This window comes from Pundamilia nyererei, unplaced genomic scaffold, assembly GCF_000239375.1.
Source record: "Pundamilia nyererei isolate P.nyererei 1_Seehausen unplaced genomic scaffold, PunNye1.0 scaffold00026, whole genome shotgun sequence".
Lineage (NCBI taxonomy): Eukaryota > Metazoa > Chordata > Actinopteri > Cichliformes > Cichlidae > Pundamilia > Pundamilia nyererei.
Genome location: NW_005187427.1, coordinates 1022131 through 1038967, shown reverse-complemented (window position 1 = coordinate 1038967; position 16837 = coordinate 1022131). Strand labels below are relative to the sequence as shown.

Below are 16837 nucleotides of genomic sequence, written 5' to 3'. Positions count from 1 at the left end.
ACAGGTCTCATGTTTTATCCTAAATATAAATTCAGCTTGATCTCACAGCCTGAGCTTGTCTGACAGAGTAATTGAGCGTAGTTTAGAGGTACAGCCATGCCAACACTTTACCCCTGAGGGTTGCCCTCTCTTGGCCTATAATGCTCTGATTTGTGGTTCAGCATTCCTAGATGACCACATTACAGCTCCATTAGCGTGAAAGAGTCTCCCAGAAAACATTTAGAGACTAATCTTAAGGAGAAATGGCTCCTGTTTGCTCTTACTCAGGCACCTGTCATTTTTTTTAACCTCTCTTTGCCAAGAGCCCTGCTTTCGCTCTTTCTCTCCCCTTCTTTACCTTTAGATGTAAAATATGTACATAATCTGTCAGCAGCATCAGCATCAGAGCATCTTTTTTGCCTTTTCCTGAAACTAATTTCTGCTCTCAGAGAGAAAATTTGCCCATTTAAAAATGAAATAAGACTGAAAGGAACATTTAATTTATCAGGTCCAGAAAGTTTTATCAGCCTGGAAAAATGGATCTTGTCCACCCACTTGTCTGCCTATATTAAAGCTGAGGGAACTGCAGTCTAGTGCATACTATGCTAAGTAAGCTGTCACCAATAAAGTGTTTTGCATCATGCATTTCTAGCACCAAATATAATTACCGTCAGTTAATTTCTGTCCAGGTAAGAAATATTTTAATAAAATAACAAAGTTATTCTTAGACTTATCCATCTTCCACCTGCTCCCTCTTCTTTAGGTATTACCTGAAGAACAACATGGAGACGGAGACGTTGTGTTCAGACGAGGACGCCCAGGATCTCCTCAGAGAAAGTCAAATCTCACTTCTGCAGCTGAGCACCATGGAGGTTGCAGCCCAGCTCTCCATGAGAGACTTTGAGCTCTTCAGGAACATCGAGTCCACAGAGTATGTAGATTTTAATTTAGCAGCAGTTCAAAAAAACAACTGCTGGATGGAATATTGCCTCATTAGAAATGGTCTTAGTGGAGGGGTGGCTGTCAAGAAGCCATTCGTCTAGAAACGTGGTGGAAGCTCTCTCTCGTGGCCTGAGGCTTTCAGCCATTGGTGTGGAAATCTTGTTAAAATTGATGGAATTATGAACCCAGAAAGTGCCGGATAGGTGGTTGAAGCATATTACTAGAGGATATCCATATTTTTTATGATTGAATATTAGTTACAGTAACAGTTTTTTGACATACCATTTGTTGAAACGATAATATCCTGCCTTTTAACCCAGTTTTGAACCCTTCTGTCACGTGTTTCAGGTACGTGGATGACTTGTTTAAACTAGACTCCTCTGTGGGAAGTGGCAATCTGAAACAATTTGAGGAGGTGATAAACCAGGAGACCTTCTGGGTGGCCACAGAGATCTTGAAGGAGCCCAACACTCTGAAAAGGATGAAAACCATCAAACACTTCATCAAGATCGCCCTTCACTGCAGAGAGTGCAAGAACTTCAACTCCATGTTCGCTATTATCAGGTTGGCTCAGTGTAGCACCTCCCCTCGACTGTTTGTGTCCTTCATTCTGCATTTACTCCATCTCTGCTGGCAGATGAGCTTTGATGGTGGGTCTCCATTCACCACATCGTCAGGAGAACCAGTCCAACCCCCTCCCTTCTTCCCCTTCTGTTCCTTCCTGTAATCAGCCCTGATTCTCCCAGAGCGCACAGAAACTGCACAGCATTTAAAACAAGTCTCACAGCAGTAGTTATGCTTATTGTCTGCTACAATGATTGAGTCCCTGTGGCCTTTGTGGTTTGGCTGTAGCTGAGCTTTTATGGAGTATTAAACATAGCGTCAGTGTATTTTAGTTTAAGGATGCACGTAAATTTAAATCCGCCAGTATTTTCATGTTTAAGCATCTTAGCTTCTGCACAGAAGCTTGTTTGTGTGGGATTTATCCTTAATGTTTTTAACTAAGATCTAATAAGAACTTTCAGGTTAAAACACAAGCCTGAGGTCCATGAAAATAATGACATTTATTCAAAGAAAATGCAGTCCCACATAATGTGTTTACCCTCTTAAAGATGCACAGGACTGTCTGTTTCCCCATGATCAGAAAATCACAGTGGCCACCCCAGAGCATTTACTATTGTAGATTTAATTTCCTCCCAGCCCCAGAGGATCTGGTGTCATATGGCTGAAAAATGTGCCCGTTTAACATTCTGCAGCGTTTGTTTCCTGGAACATTTTGGATTTCTCCGTATTTTTTTTCGAATTTCTGAGTTTCATTTTCATGCAGATGACACCATTTGATGCTTAAGCATTTTCAACTCTAAGACCAATTCATTGTTTCAAGATTTCCCAAAATGCTCCTGCTCATTTTAATCTGGTTTTACTCGTCCCCTGTTCAATCCCAAGAGAAGACAAGTCATTTTGGGGAGTTACATCAAGCATTTATTTTTAAAAATCTGCCAAATCACACATGCAGAGCTACATGATGTGGCAACTCCTTGCAATTAAGGGAGCAGCGGAAAATAGCTTCCTTTACTAAGATAAGAAAGGAGGCAAAAAAAGTGGGCATCACGGTGTCTTCACTGTCACACTGTGTCCGAACCAGCAGGTGAAATAACACCTGACCACTCCAAATTCTCACTCCATGTTGGTTTTATAGTCCAAGTCCTTTTTTAGCTTTGAAACTTCTGAACAAGCACTCTGCAGCGTGAAACAGTAAACAAAGTGATAAATAATAAGAGGAACTGCCTGCATTGTTAATGTGGCATAAATTTAAATATCAGTGCAGGAAGAAGTTGCACTGAGCTCAGTACTGATGTAGATGCCGCATACATTTGATGACTTGAACTAAATACGTTTTTTTGCTCTGTGTTCCTGTGCTAAGAATAAATGTTAGCACCCTTCTTATACAGCAGTACGCTGCTACCTCAGTGTCACGTGTCCACTCCCTGATCTGGACTTTTGTTAAAAGAGCTCAGCCGTATGGAGATGCTCTGTTTGCCGCTGTAAAAGGCGCTTTAAAGCCCAAGTGCCTGACCTTCTCGCCCCTTTACATTCCTGCTCACAGCAGGGCGTCTGCACACAACCTGCCTGCTGACAGGGGCACGGCGGCGGTGGCGGCGGCTGCTGCCATGTGCAAATAGCAAAAAAGGGGAAGGTGTTAGACATGCAGGATTGTGAAATATGGAGAAAGCCAAGCCATCTGTCCAGTAGTGTAGTGTTTGAGTCACATGATCTAGTATGACAAAGAAAACTGCCAGCTGCATGAACAAATCAATGTAACAGGAGAGAAGAAAAGAAATGCTGTGTCATTCATTGTTATTAGCTGTCTGTTCAGAGCTGACATCACCTTATGGGGTTTTCAGCTGTGGGAAAAGATGACCCCACTCACTGAAGTTAGTTAGCTCAAAGAGTAGGAACTGTACAGCATGAAACATTCACATTAAACCTAACCTCCTTTCCTTTTCTTCTCTACCCTTGTTTCATCTATTCCTCGTTTTTACCTCTCCCCCACCCTCCTTCTGTCTGCCGTAACCTATTTATCTCTGCCTCGATCCCTCTCTTCCCCCCGCCCTCTTTGCACCTCTTTCCTCTCTCGCGCAGCGGACTGAACCTGGCACCGGTGGCTCGACTGCGGAGTTCCTGGGAAAAATTGCCCAGTAAGTACGAGAAGCTCTTTGGGGACCTGCAAGATCTCTTCGACCCATCCAGGAACATGGCCAAGTACCGAAACGTGCTGAGCAGCCAGAGCATGCAGCCGCCCATCATCCCGCTGTTCCCAGTGGTCAAGAAGGACCTCACCTTCTTACATGAAGGTAGAAGACTTTGTGTGCCTTCTCAGATGATCTACTTGCATCCTCACTCTTGTGTTTCTTAAGTACGCTACAAGACTGTTTTCGTTTCTTGAAGTTTAATTTAATCTCCCAGCTTCCTCTGTGTTGTGCCAAAGGTCAGGTCACACTCACTGACGAGGTTTACTTCTGCTATAGGCTTCCTCTTCTTTCGGTTTTTTTTTCCACCTAAAAGCTGGCCCGACTTCTACTCAAAGGCTCCTTCTTAAAAGTGTTTGTGTAAAATGAAAAGTTGCCCTCATTGCGTCCTCAAATTAAGCAGTGTGGCTAATGATAGCAAAAAAATACATAGAGGGAATTTCAGGTTTTACTTTTAAAATGTGATATGGAAAAAGTGTTGCATATCAGTTTCTACAAATGTCCATAACGTCGATCATTTCCTTCCACCACACTGCTGACGGGCGACTTCTCACTTTCTACTTCTGTTTGTCGTCTCAGGCAATGACTCAAGTGTTGATGGCCTTGTGAACTTTGAGAAGCTGAGGATGATCGCGAAGGAGATCAGACATGTGGTGCGGATGACCTCAGCCAACATGGACCCTGCCCTCATGTTTAGGCAAAGGTCGGTTGGTTTGACACTGCAGCACGATTAACCATTTAAACCTGTTTTAGGAGGAAAATGACAAGTGATGAAATGACAAGGCTGTTTGTGCAGATTTATATGTATTTGAATATGGCATTATACATTATATTGTAGAATTTCTTACTTAGACAACGTCCTCATCGGGGGAGCACATGATTGAATTTTGTATTTGCAAAAAAGCATCCTAGTGCACAATAACAAGCTAAACTGCTTGTTATTGTGAATCCACAACTTCCCTCATATTTCTTCAAAACTGAAGCAGAAGCGTGTAAAAATACTTTCCCACCGAAGGCTACAATGTTGGCAAAAAGGGAACCGCACCACCATACTTCCACCAGCCAACCTTGATCCTTCACCCAACAGGATCAGGCTCGCACTGAAGGTCTGGTTCAATCAATTCCCGTTCACTTCCTGTTCAGTTCATGGCTCTCTGTGTTTGGATTGCATTCCTCTGCTGGAATGTAAGAACACAATGAATGGACTGAATGGAAATGAAGGTAGAATTGATGCCAGCCGCATTGTGTAGTTATTATCACTCGGTTTGTGTGTGTGTGTGTGTTTAATCACAGTCTGTCACTGCTACGGTGCATGACTGCCCCCTGCAGACACTCCCTTCATACTGCAAACCCAAAATATAGAGCAAACTTCAGTTCTATACACAAGTCACATATTTAAAAAAAAAAACACAACACAATGTGCCAAATGCATCATATACGAAGTCATAACACGCACTCTTCAGGTTGACATGGGGAGATGTCCACTGTTTGGTGTCCTCCCATCTCCGGTCATTTCCTGTTTGTTTGTTTGTTTTTTGCGGCATGACCTCTACATAGTCTTGTCTCCTCCTCTCCCCTGACCCCTGAACTTGTCTTTGAGTCACGCTTCAATCTTCACGCCTCTTGCTTGCAGGAAGAAGAGGTGGAAGAGTTTAGGGTAAGTTTGTCCTGCGTACCAGATTCATCCTGTTTCCATCTGGCCCGGCAAAAGTTTGAATCCTCCCTGCATCCCTGTCATCATAAACTCTGCATGTCTCGCCATGCTTTATATGAGCGTTCATGTGTCTGCCTGTGCTTGTTCATGATTAACCCTTCTGTTTGCATCACACGAACCACACTAAAGTCCCTTATTGACCCATTAATTGTCTACCCTACTGACGAGAGTGTATGTTGAGTCATATAGTAGCTTGAAATGGTGCAGAGCGTTTCTTAACACATTCGCAGCTACCAGTGAAAATTGGCTAAATGATGAATTGCTGCTATTCAACTGCAGATTCAAGTTTAAGTGGAATATAAGTAGATAGTTATAATGCAAAGCTTCTTGCCTGGAAACAGCAGGAGAGTAATTAGACCTCATTGTTCCATTAAGTTCCTGTCCTGCAGTATTCATTTATATCTGATTGTCTTCATCAGCAGGTGAAGTTTGTTCAGTAACATTTCCATAACAATGCACAACGGCTGAAATGAACTGGAAAAAACTGCTACGCTTCCATAGCAACTACAAACTCCGTCTGCTGATGTTGCTCTTGTAGTACGGTTGGAAACGCAACAAAATAGCACTTAAGGGTGGATCCGTTTATCACCTACCTCAGCTCACAATCCTGTAGAACAAGCTCCACCTCGCTGCAAAAAAAGGCAACGTAAAACGCACCAGTGTGTATTTTAGTGATACTATTTGACTCAGGTTTGGCGTTTGTTCATATCTGCATCATGGCATAATATTCCCAGTATCGAATATTGTGCGTTGTTTGTTTCTTAACCCTTTTTGCCTCCATCTGACAAAATGTTCTGCTGTTCTGTACTGTGATAGCATGGCACACCAGGGAGTGCTGCCTCCCTCCCAGTTGCATGGTCCTTTTTTTAAAATGCTATGCTCCAAAACGGAGGCAGATGTACAGATTTTGTAGTAAAAGCTGTATTTGATAAGACGGAAGACCTTCGTGTTTTATTGGTGATTAAATTGACTGTGTTGCATTTTTTTCCTCCATGCCCTTTTTCTTCTCTTACACATTTATCTTCCTTTCCTTCTTTCTGTTCTTTGCGGCTCCGTCCTCCTCCACCTTTTCTGTTACTTCTGTTCAATTTAACACACTTCTTCCATCTCTTCTTCCTCTCACTGTCTTTATTATTACTCTACCTTTTCTTCCTGCCTCTTTGCTATCATCTTTTAGGTCTTTGAGTCAGGGCAGCACCAATTCCAATATGCTAGACGTGCAAGGCGGAGCGCACAAGAAGAGAGTACGCCGAAGCTCGCTCCTCAATGCTAAGAAGCTGTACGAAGACGCTCAGATGGCCAGAAAGGTGAAGCAGTACCTCTCTAACCTCACAGTGGAGACTGATGAGGAGAAACACCAGATCATGTCCTTGCAGTGCGAGCCGTCTTACAACACTTGTAAGTAAATCAGAAACTAAGAGGGATTCACTATTTGGGTTTTTTGATTTAATTAGAAAAAGTATTTAGCGTGCTATTATCCCAGCAAGCATGCCCATGCAGATTCACAGGGGCTGCGTGGGCAGGGCAAACTTACACTTTTCCCATGGAGGCCCAAGTGAGTGTACCCACGCGGGGCCCACAGCAGTTTTGTGCTTTGGGGTCCCAAAAGGGAACTCTGTGGGCAACCAATAGCTCTTACCCACAGGAAACTCTCGCTGGCCCCGCCTGTGGGTCAACCTCGCATCCCTGCACTAGATAACTGTGGCTTTGCTCTGTACACACACCCCCACAGTTTACCCACAGCTATCCACTGTGGACCCACATAGCTGGCTCAACAAGGAAAAGCCATACAGGGAGATGTGACTAGTGTGGAGAAGATTAATACATGTTTAATGAGGCTCGGTGAAGTTTAAGACAGACTTGTTCGATGGGATTTGAGTTTATTCAAGCAAATGGCACTTTCAGCCTTTTATGGCCTTTTCAGCTCATTGGTCAAGCCGGCGACCTACACGCTGAAAGGCAGCAGGTTTCGCCCTGGATCGTTTCCTGTATCTCCCTGCCTCTCGCTTTCTCCCTACTTTACTGTTTACTCTCCACCACTGTCCTGTTCAATAATATAAAAAATAAATAAATAAAAATAGATGTCCTGCACTGCCATCTAGTGGATTTTGGTAATGTTGTCAAAAGTAGCAGGATTATTGGTTAGTATCATCAATTTTGGTACTTTTCTTGGTATAGGTAACTAAAGATTCAAATAAAAAGCCCACATCAGATGTTGATCTAAACATCATTATTGCTTTATTACACTGGCTTCATGTTGGATGCAGTTTTGCCTGTTTATAACATTATTTTTGTCACCTTCTTGTGATTTTAGTGTCTAAGAATTTGAATGAGAGGCGATCCACTAAGTCGGATATGTCTCCAGTCTCGCTGCGGTCAACTCTGCCCTCCGGAAAAACACAAAACAGGGTGTCACAAGTCCTACAGGTCCAGGTCCCACTGAACCCTCTACGAAAGAAGAGCACTGCCAAGGACATAGCCTCACTTAGTGAGTACACGCCTGTTTTATTTCTCATTAGGCCATGTAATGTAACTTTTTATCATCATGTAGGAACTTTACTTTTCAATAGACTTTTGTGTTTCAAAGATTAATAAGTGACTAGTTTTATGGTTATTGTAAAGTTGCAGTCGTGCACAAAATTCAAAATGATTTCAAACTTGTTTCTGAGAAAACAGTCGGGTTGTCGTCTTATTTATTTAAAGCAAGGACAGAAAGAAATGTCACATTTCTGTGTTCTGTATTATATGAAGTGTAACCAAATCCCTGGTTTGGCGACTTTCGTGACCTTTTATTTTCTCTCTTCTTCAGATTCCAACTCACCTCAGGTGGTTAAGAAACCACCAGTGAACTCGTCAGAGGAGTGGAGCACAAAGAGAACATGTGACGACACAGTTTCCACCATCTCCTCTCTTCACTCGAGCCCCACGGTGTCACCTCAGGGCTCCCCGCGCAAAGGTTTGCAACCAAAACCGTTTCTTGCTTCCTTTTTTTTTTTACCCTGTTTGCTTTTTATCCACTTCAGATAATCTTACTGATTTAAGATATTAGTGTGGTTTGATTACACTTAACATGAATGAATAATAAAGTTTTAATTTGTGTTTTCTGGGTTTCATCTCTTCTATCGTTGCCTTTTTTTAAATAGTGGGAGGTGTGGCAAAGTCCCAGAACTCCAGCCAGATGAACTTGTCGGGATCTTCATCGTCGCTGACCAGCGAAGCTAGCTCAAAGGCCACCGTCAGTCTGCGCAGCTACGGCATAGGTGGGACCCTCCTCCAAAAGAGGATCCTATTGATGACCAGGCAGAGTAGCCAAGAGAGTTGGAGGGAGAGAGAAAAAGAGGAGAAGATGCAGGAAGAGACAGAGGCAGTTCAGAGAGGCTTGTTCCACTCATCAGAGCAAAGGAAAGGGAGATCCAGGCAGCAGAGCAGCCAGGGTGCACAGGCAGATGCAGGGCTAACGTCACTGAGGGTAAGAGGAGGGAGTCCAGCCCCAAAAAGGAAAAGGATTGATGGAGATCATCCTGCGGTCCAAAGTGACTCTCCATACAGTTTTCCAACTCCATTTTCCCAGTCTCCTTTAATGAGACACACCCCCCCAGAGTCCCCCATAAGGAGGAGGCTAATGTCACCGTTCAGGATACTGAGGAAAAGGAGTCAGTCCAGGGAGAGGCCAGCAGCAGTCAGCCCACACCTGAACAGTAGGGAGGAAACAGCAGAGCGTATGTCCTCCTCACCTCAGGATGAGACACGAGGGCAGACAGAGCAGAGAGCCAGGAGATCAGTCAGCCCTAACCCCTTCCTCTGGCTGTGCAGGGACAGAGACTCCAGGAGAAAGACCCTCTAACAGACATCACGTTGAGACAGTTATAGCAAAAACAGTAAAGAGAAGGGACACAGTGGTATTTGAGAGAGACTTTTGTTGTTGTTGATGATTTGCATTTATTAAGAGTCCATCATATTAAAAAAAAAAAGCATTTTCTTTTTAAAGTACAAGTGTTGCTTGAGAGCTTCAGATCCACCGTGAGTCACAGAGATGTGACGCCTGAGAGTTTTCGCTGTGAATACTTGAAGAAGACGATGCGACACAGATAGAAAAGAGTACATCTGAGGCTGTAACAGCAGATGGAAAAAGCATTTCAGTGTGTTCTCGCAACTCTCCCGACATTTTTTATTCATGGGTTAAAGCTATGAATTATTGTGTTAAAGCTGTTTGGATGTCATCGAGCAGCCGACAGTCATGTTTGTCGCTGTGAAACATTCTTCGTTCCCGAATTTGAATTTTAAAATGATTAAATTTATTCTTCGTTTTTGGTTGACAAGTTGTAGGCTCTGTTTTTGGTATATGGATTTCTTCTGTGGCGTGCAGCATTTTAATTGTAATGTTCATTTAGTTTCCCGACAGTCAGTTTATTTGCTTTTTGTGATATAAAGTTTAAACTATGAACCCACCCCCTCCCACAAGTGTGTGTTTCACAGTCATTTCTACACAATTCATAGTCTCAGTCTACAAATAACACAAACAACAGCCTCACGCTTTCTGATAGTGTTTGTGATTTCGGCGTCACCGAAATTTAAAGTAGTCTCTTTATAGTTTTATTTTACTCTTTGTCTTCCTCAGGATGCAGTCACTCACTAAAGAGAGCATCATTTGTGTACAGTGCACATTAACACTGCCGTACTTTGGCTGCAGTAATCGTCATTGCAACCCAGTAAAACGATCTGCATTTGTACCACTGCACTCAGCTTTTGTTTAAAAGTCTCTGTTCAGTTTTAATAAAAATTTAGCTTAACCTCCAAAATGTAAATATCTGAAACGCTCCTCTGTCCAGGTTATGCCCTCCTACCACCCGGTAAAGCTGACAACCTGTCGGACTCGAGTCACAGCGAGATCTCCTCCCGCTCCAGTATCTGTTCGGTCGACTCTGTGCCTGCTCCTGGGCCTGATGACCGATGTAATAGCAGCAACAGGACCTGTATGACTACTACTGCCACTATTGCTACTACAACGTCTCCTGCAATAGCTACCGCGGTTCCTGAGAGCGCAGCAGGAATGCATTCCCACGTAAATGCTGATTACAGCCAGCCCAGCACAAGGTAATTTGGCTTCAGTTTAGTTTGTCTAATCTGTCTGATTAATTCTTTAGATTACATTTAAGAAGTGCTTTTATTTTGATAGGATAGACTGACAAGATAGTTTTGTTGTTTTGCACTTTGCATAATACAAGGACTGATTATGATTCCTATCGTATACTGACTGGATGTTTGATAAGCCCTAAGTAACACAGGCCTAGAGACCCGTGAGCAACCCCCCTGGCAATCTCTGGTTGCTAGGGAAACATGTATATTCTCCAAGTAGTTGCTGGAGGCTGCTGGTAATGGATAGGTCAAATTGGTTGCAAGGAGCTATACGGTGCACCAAAAAACTTCCTTGTCACTGCTTTGGTTGCTAGCAGGTTGCTAGACAAGATGGCAACTTGTCTGCAAACACCCGCCAACTACTTGCTGAGCAGTAGTGAAACTTGCGTGAGGTGATTCCCAAACCACAACTCAACGCAAGTAGTTTGCAGGTATTTATAACCACTCACCAAACAGTGTTGAAAACATATTTTTCCTATCAAACTGTGTGTTGCCTGGAATTACAGACGGGTCTCGACGCCTGTGTGACTTGCACGTTGTTCACATTTTGAAGCCTTCGAGTTAGCATTATGGCTATTGCTGTCTCGGTTGTAGTATCTGGGCACAAGACCTAATTCTGGCCAGCTTCATTAGCTGGATGCATCTGTAGATTGTTTGGGTGTTTTGCACAGACACAAAGTAACTCACCAAAGCTGTTAGTACAAATAACCACTCAGCACGCCATCTCATTTGCCAGATAATTACCTTAAAAAGCATCAACACCGCGAACATGGTTAAGAGGTCCAGTTCAGTGACTCCAATTAGCTGATGTGAAGCTGAGGAGTCTTGCACACACCACCTGGTACTCAAACAGCCAATGTGCAATAGATAAAACTTACGGCCTTAATAACATTTAAATGGGTTAAATATAATTTAAAAAGCATGCGCTCTACATTAGTGATGCACAGAGAACAGTAGCTATAGAGATGAGGCTGTGAGTATGTTTATTCCTGTTCAGTGCTGAGAACTTGTACTCTTTACCCCTTGAAAGCCTACAAGGAGCAACACCTGAAGCTCTTAAGTTCTGAACTGAGAGGTTTCTGTCACATTTCAGGACTTATTAAATGAACAAAATGACCGGGCTTGAATCAGACGTTAGTAAGAGTGGTCTCTGCCTCTTCAGCTACTCGTGGAAAACCCAGAAATGGTTGTCAAACCATATTGATTGAGGTATGCAGAGGCGTCAAAACTCACCATTAAAGGTACAGGGGCGGTCGCTAAATGTCATCTTTATGAGGAAAGAGTTAACATGGGAGTCTACGCCCAAGCTGACTTGCTTTTGGAGCCAGCTTTTTGAACGGGAACATTTTGCACCAGGCGACCAAAATGCAAGCAAATATTTTTATAAGGCACGTGTCAGAAACCCCGTCGTTCGACACACACGCACAGACACACGCTGTCTGCTGCCACCTTTTCAGCAAGCTGGATTCCAATAACGTCCTTCCCTCATTAAACAGGAAGCTCTAAAACACAGCGGGTTTTTATTAGCATCCCACATTTACTGACCTCCTCTCTCCTCCTCTTCTCTATTAACAGCGTATCGGTTTCTACGCGGGCGGCTTTTTAATCTGGCCGAGTTAACAACACGGCTTTTTTTTTTTATTGTCTGCTGTTTGTTTATTATTCCTCCATGATCAGGCCATTGTGTCTCATAAAGAGGAGACTCAATAACCCGTGTCCCCGCTCTGGTAATATATTACCTCGGCAGCCTCGTCGTATAACACGCACCTGTTTTATGAAATATGGCTCGGTTTCATTGAGTGGCTTGTTTTGTCCAGTAAAACAGTGTCAGTGAATGAAAACAAACAAAGTAGGTGAAGAGGAAAAGTTTATGTTTCGCTTTGAGCCAGGCTGCAGGGAAACATCATATTCTTTGTGATTTTTACGTGTGCAGAATCAAAGCTGATTTTACCGACATCATTATAACAACAAAGAGTGCGGTTTGTGATCTGTGTAACATTGAACTTCATCCTTTGTCCATTTGTCTTTCGTGCTGGTGATCCTCTGACCGAGGTGCCCTTCAGCAGTGTTTTATGGTTGATGAACCTCCTTTGTCCTCTCCTGTCGCCCCTCCCTTCTTCCCTCTCGCTTTCTTGTCGCTTCATTTCGGTATGACTTACCTCCACCTTTACCACCACTCAACAGTCCTGCGCAACAGACTATATTTTATTGACTATTTTTACACAGGCCGGTTTTTCTACACTGTAGTCGTGATTGCCATGTAGGCGTTCTGCAAATGCGGTTTGAAATGACAAGTATGCCAAGTTACACATTTATATAAATGTATTTTATTATGTAAAATAAGAGTATTTGAACTGGTAATAGGAGGTGGATAGGTACTGTTATTCACAGGGGCACGAAACATCAATCAGAGCTGGTATTTGTGCTGATTTTCATCTGTGTATTACTCTCGTTCATCTACAGCGGTTCCTCGTCAGCTCGGGGATACCCGACGCGAGCCTCCACCTTCACTTCTTCCATCTCGACAGAGGAGCTGACCCACGACCACACCTCTCTGGACTCGGTGGCCGACAGCGGGCGCGGCAGCTGGACGTCCTGCTCCTCCAACTCCCACGACTCCTTCCAGAGCCTCCCCACCTCCTCCTGCCGGCCCTGGGACCACGGCATCCACGGCCACCCGCTTGCTCTGTCCCACTTCAAGCACACGCAGATGACCCGGCCGATAGCGGAGGCCGAGGCTGCCGGGCCCGTGTGGGCGAGCGACGGCGGTGCCAGGCAGCACTCCAGAGACTCGAGTTCAGACCTGTCCAATCAGTGCCGGCAGAGCTGGGCGTCGTCTGGCTCGCTCTCGGACACCTACGAGGGGAATTACGGGACGATAAAGCGGCGAAACACCTCGGAGCACCCCTCCTCACCAGCCAAAGAGGAAGGAGGGCAAAGCACAGACCCTGCCTACAAAACGGTGACATCAAGCACAGAGAAGGGCCTGATAGGTGAGGGAACAGCTTGCGAGTTTGATTCCCTGTAAACACAGCACAGAGTAGCAGTGGTCAGGAGAAAAAGTTGAGAAAAAGAAGAAAATACGCTCTGCCATCCTAGATTTGCTTGTGAGGTTATAGACTTTGATTTTTTTTCCCCCAAATCTGTCTTGGTGCCAAACCATATTTTGATTTAAGCTCCAGTAAACAGCTTGAATTTGCTGCACTTTGATAAGAATGAGTCCGAGCTCATTCTTATCACTGTTAGCTTTCTATCCTCTCCAGAGTCAATTCCTCTTTTTGGATCTCCTGCTGTGCTAACACGATAGCCGTTTACTATCATAAGGATAGCAAAACGTCTTTTTTAAGCAATTTTTAGGACAGATTTTGAGTCGTTGGTGTGGATTTTAATTGACAGCAACTGTGACAATCGATTAATCGTTCTAGTCGGCCACTCTCGCCTGCATCACCTCAAATGTGAGAATTTGCTATTTCTTTTCTTGGCTCACAATAAATATCAGATCATCACGATGGGCATTTCCACTGTTATAAGAACCAAGCGATTAATCGATTGATCTGGGAATAACCGACAAACTAATCAGTGCTGAAGTCAGTTCTCAGTTGCAGTTCCAGTTCTGTCTGTATTCTGCAGCCATCCATCTCATCTGTTGTGTTTTCCTTTTCATTTTTGACACACTGTGGTGCATGTGTAGCTGCCTGTTGTGTTGGTGACATCGCATTGATTTAATTTTCCCATTATTTTTTTTTCTTTTGTTTTTACCCTCTGCACACCCTCCCCCCCTCTCCCCGGCGACCTTTTCGCCTCCTCCTCTCACTCCTCATCCCTCGTCCCCCCCCCTCTTTTCTTCGGTCCATCCCCACCCTTTTTCTTTTTGATCTCCACCTGCATCCAGTGTATTGTGTCACCTCCCCTGCCAAGGATGAGCGTTACCGAGCTCCCCCTCCCACCCCTCCAGGCTACCAGGGCCTGGCCCTGGGGGACCTCGGCCTTGCAGACGGAGTAATAGGTGGGCCAGGAGGGCACGTCCCCAGGCCTCCTCACCTCAAACCTCCGGACTACAGCGTGGCGTTGCAGAGGAGCAAACTCCTGCAGAGCCCCGGAGCTGCCGGCAGTCTGGCTGAGGCACGCAGGCTGGCGGGTAACCTTCACCTTCAACACCAAGACGCACGGACAGCCGGGTCCACGCCGGGCCACTCCAGACCGCCAAGCATCTGCCACCCGCCACAGGATCTGGCTGACAGTGAGGATGGTAGGAAACTAATCAGAATTGATTCTTTTCTGTAGAAAAGAATTGCAAAGACATCATGTGATAGAGAAATTTTAGGCTACGATGTGAACATGAGGTATATATATTTATCTTCTCTTATCCAGATGAGCAAGTCTCAGCGGTGTAACGGCACAAACCGACGGACCAAGTCGTGTTGATCCGGCTTTGGACTAAGCCAGTCAGCTGGTTGCCGTCAACTGTCAGAGCACATCGTCCGAGCCCCTCCCAAGGCCCCTTGTGACGTCACCGCAGACCACTCGTGAACCTGGCCAGTCACTCAGGTGACCCCTGTCCAACTCCCGGGACTCACACAAGCACCTCTTTTTAAACTCGTTTCAGAAATCAAAAGAAGAAAACAGAGACTTTGGATACTTTTTAAAAACTCTGTACAAAGTAGAAAGGCGCTGTGATGGGATCACGCCGCCGTAGATAGACTTAAAAAACCCCAACAAAATAAAAGAAGGAAAGAGTGACAATAAAGACGCGTCGTGCGACGAAGTCAGCCTCCTCAGAGACGGACCGTGTACCTCCATTTTGCGCTTCAAGCTCACTTTTCGTGTTGTTGTTGATTTTTTTTCTTTAAATTAAAATCTTGTACAGTGGTTTAGATTATTTTTTTTGTAAAAGTGTTCATTTTTCTTCTTTAAGTTGCATCTCTGAGCTTTTATGCGAGGATGGTGAGGACAAAAAGGGACGGAAAGTAGTCAGCAGCGTCGTGGACAAACATGAACTCACGGGGGTGTTTTCTCTTTTTTTTGTGGCTCTGCTCATTTTATTTTGACGTTTGCAAGATTGTCGTCCGCTCCAATGGAGATGAATGTGAAACAAAGAGACAAGCTTTGGCACTGATGATATTAATTTACGCATGTGACACCAGATTCCACATGAACAAAGCAAATGCACAAAAAACCCGAATAAAAATACACAGAACAGTTGCAGTACTTAAACTTCGACTGCATCGGAGGTCAGAAAAGCCCCTCAGGAGCCCCGTTGCCTTTTTCTTTCCCACGCTCCCTCCTTAGGTGGTGACAAATGAGAAATCAAACCCGCGGAACAACGGAAGGCACGTCTGTTCATGTTTAGCGCTTATTGTAGTTTGCTGAGCTTTACAGGGGAAAAAAAGACAAACTGCAGATCTCAGGCAGTTCCCCGTGGCTGCGTGTTGCACTCCCCACCGCCAGCCGCTTCTCTTACTGCTTGTTTAGTCTGTCGCGAGGTACTTTAGCGGCATGCTGCCTCCTGGATGTTCTATAAAAACTGTATCATAACTTGATTCTAATGAGCTGAAGAACAAATGACTTGCTGCTTACCGTAGAATAATAAAAATGTGTTGTTATTTAATTGCAGCAGCTATAGTAAAATGATAAATTAGCACTGTGTGGCCACACGATTTGCATATATATATATATATATATATATATATATATGCACACACACCAAAATCACGCTGGTGTGCATAAAGACAGTGTTTACACCAGTGCTTACACATTTTGTTTACAGTGTTTATTAGACTAGTTGTCTATTGAATTACAAGCTGAGTGTTAGTGCAAACACTCCAGGTTCGGCCGACCTTGTAAATGTGTTAATAATGCAGCAGGAATATGCAGATGCAGCATAAATTTGGATTATGTGCTCACAGTGTACCTCTCGTCTCTCATCTCTTTGTTTTTTTTGTTCTTTTGTTTTCTTCCTATTTAAAAGCGCGAGTGTCGCAAACAAGTCGGCGAATATTTTAAGGCGTACCTCGCACCTTCATTTTGTGTCCATAGTGTGTTTTGTAGACTATTTAAAGAGGATGTGCTTGAAAATTGTCTATTTGCATTGAAAACAAGAAGCAAATTTGTACATGCAAACGAAAAATGTTTTGGTTTTTTTCCATTTGTGCTTTGATTTTTTTCCTCCGCAGTTCGGCAGGGGTGTAACTGGAATTAGATGCTCTTCTCCTTCTGCTGTTTGTCGCACGCTCTGTGACGCTTCTTTTGTTTTGCCACACAAAGACTTGAAATGATTGATGCTAATATACATATACACACACACACACACACACAC

The 16837-nt window shown here is 44.0% G+C and overlaps 1 protein-coding gene across 7 annotated transcripts in view; it reads left to right on the top strand.

Annotated features, from left to right (window-relative positions):
• The window catches only part of rapgef6 (Rap guanine nucleotide exchange factor (GEF) 6), a 141110-nt gene extending 124279 nt beyond the window's left edge, over positions 1–16831 (top strand). For 5 of the 7 annotated variants that reach the window (XM_005727727.1, XM_005727728.1, XM_005727729.1 and 2 more), the window contains 13 exons: positions 743–910; positions 1270–1485; positions 3565–3776; positions 4251–4374; positions 5305–5328; positions 6563–6783; positions 7700–7873; positions 8195–8341; positions 8529–8645; positions 10215–10479; positions 12985–13514; positions 14414–14770; positions 14893–16831. In XM_005727727.1, the coding sequence (XP_005727784.1) occupies positions 743–910; positions 1270–1485; positions 3565–3776; positions 4251–4374; positions 5305–5328; positions 6563–6783; positions 7700–7873; positions 8195–8341; positions 8529–8645; positions 10215–10479; positions 12985–13514; positions 14414–14770; positions 14893–14915 (2578 nt within the window). In that variant the 3' untranslated portion in view covers positions 14916–16831. The remainder of the gene's footprint in view (positions 1–742; positions 911–1269; positions 1486–3564; positions 3777–4250; positions 4375–5304; positions 5329–6562; positions 6784–7699; positions 7874–8194; positions 8342–8528; positions 8646–10214; positions 10480–12984; positions 13515–14413; positions 14771–14892) is intronic. The other 2 variants (XM_013909496.1, XM_013909495.1) reach the window with 2 other exon arrangements.
• Positions 16832–16837: the final 6 nt, after the last annotated feature.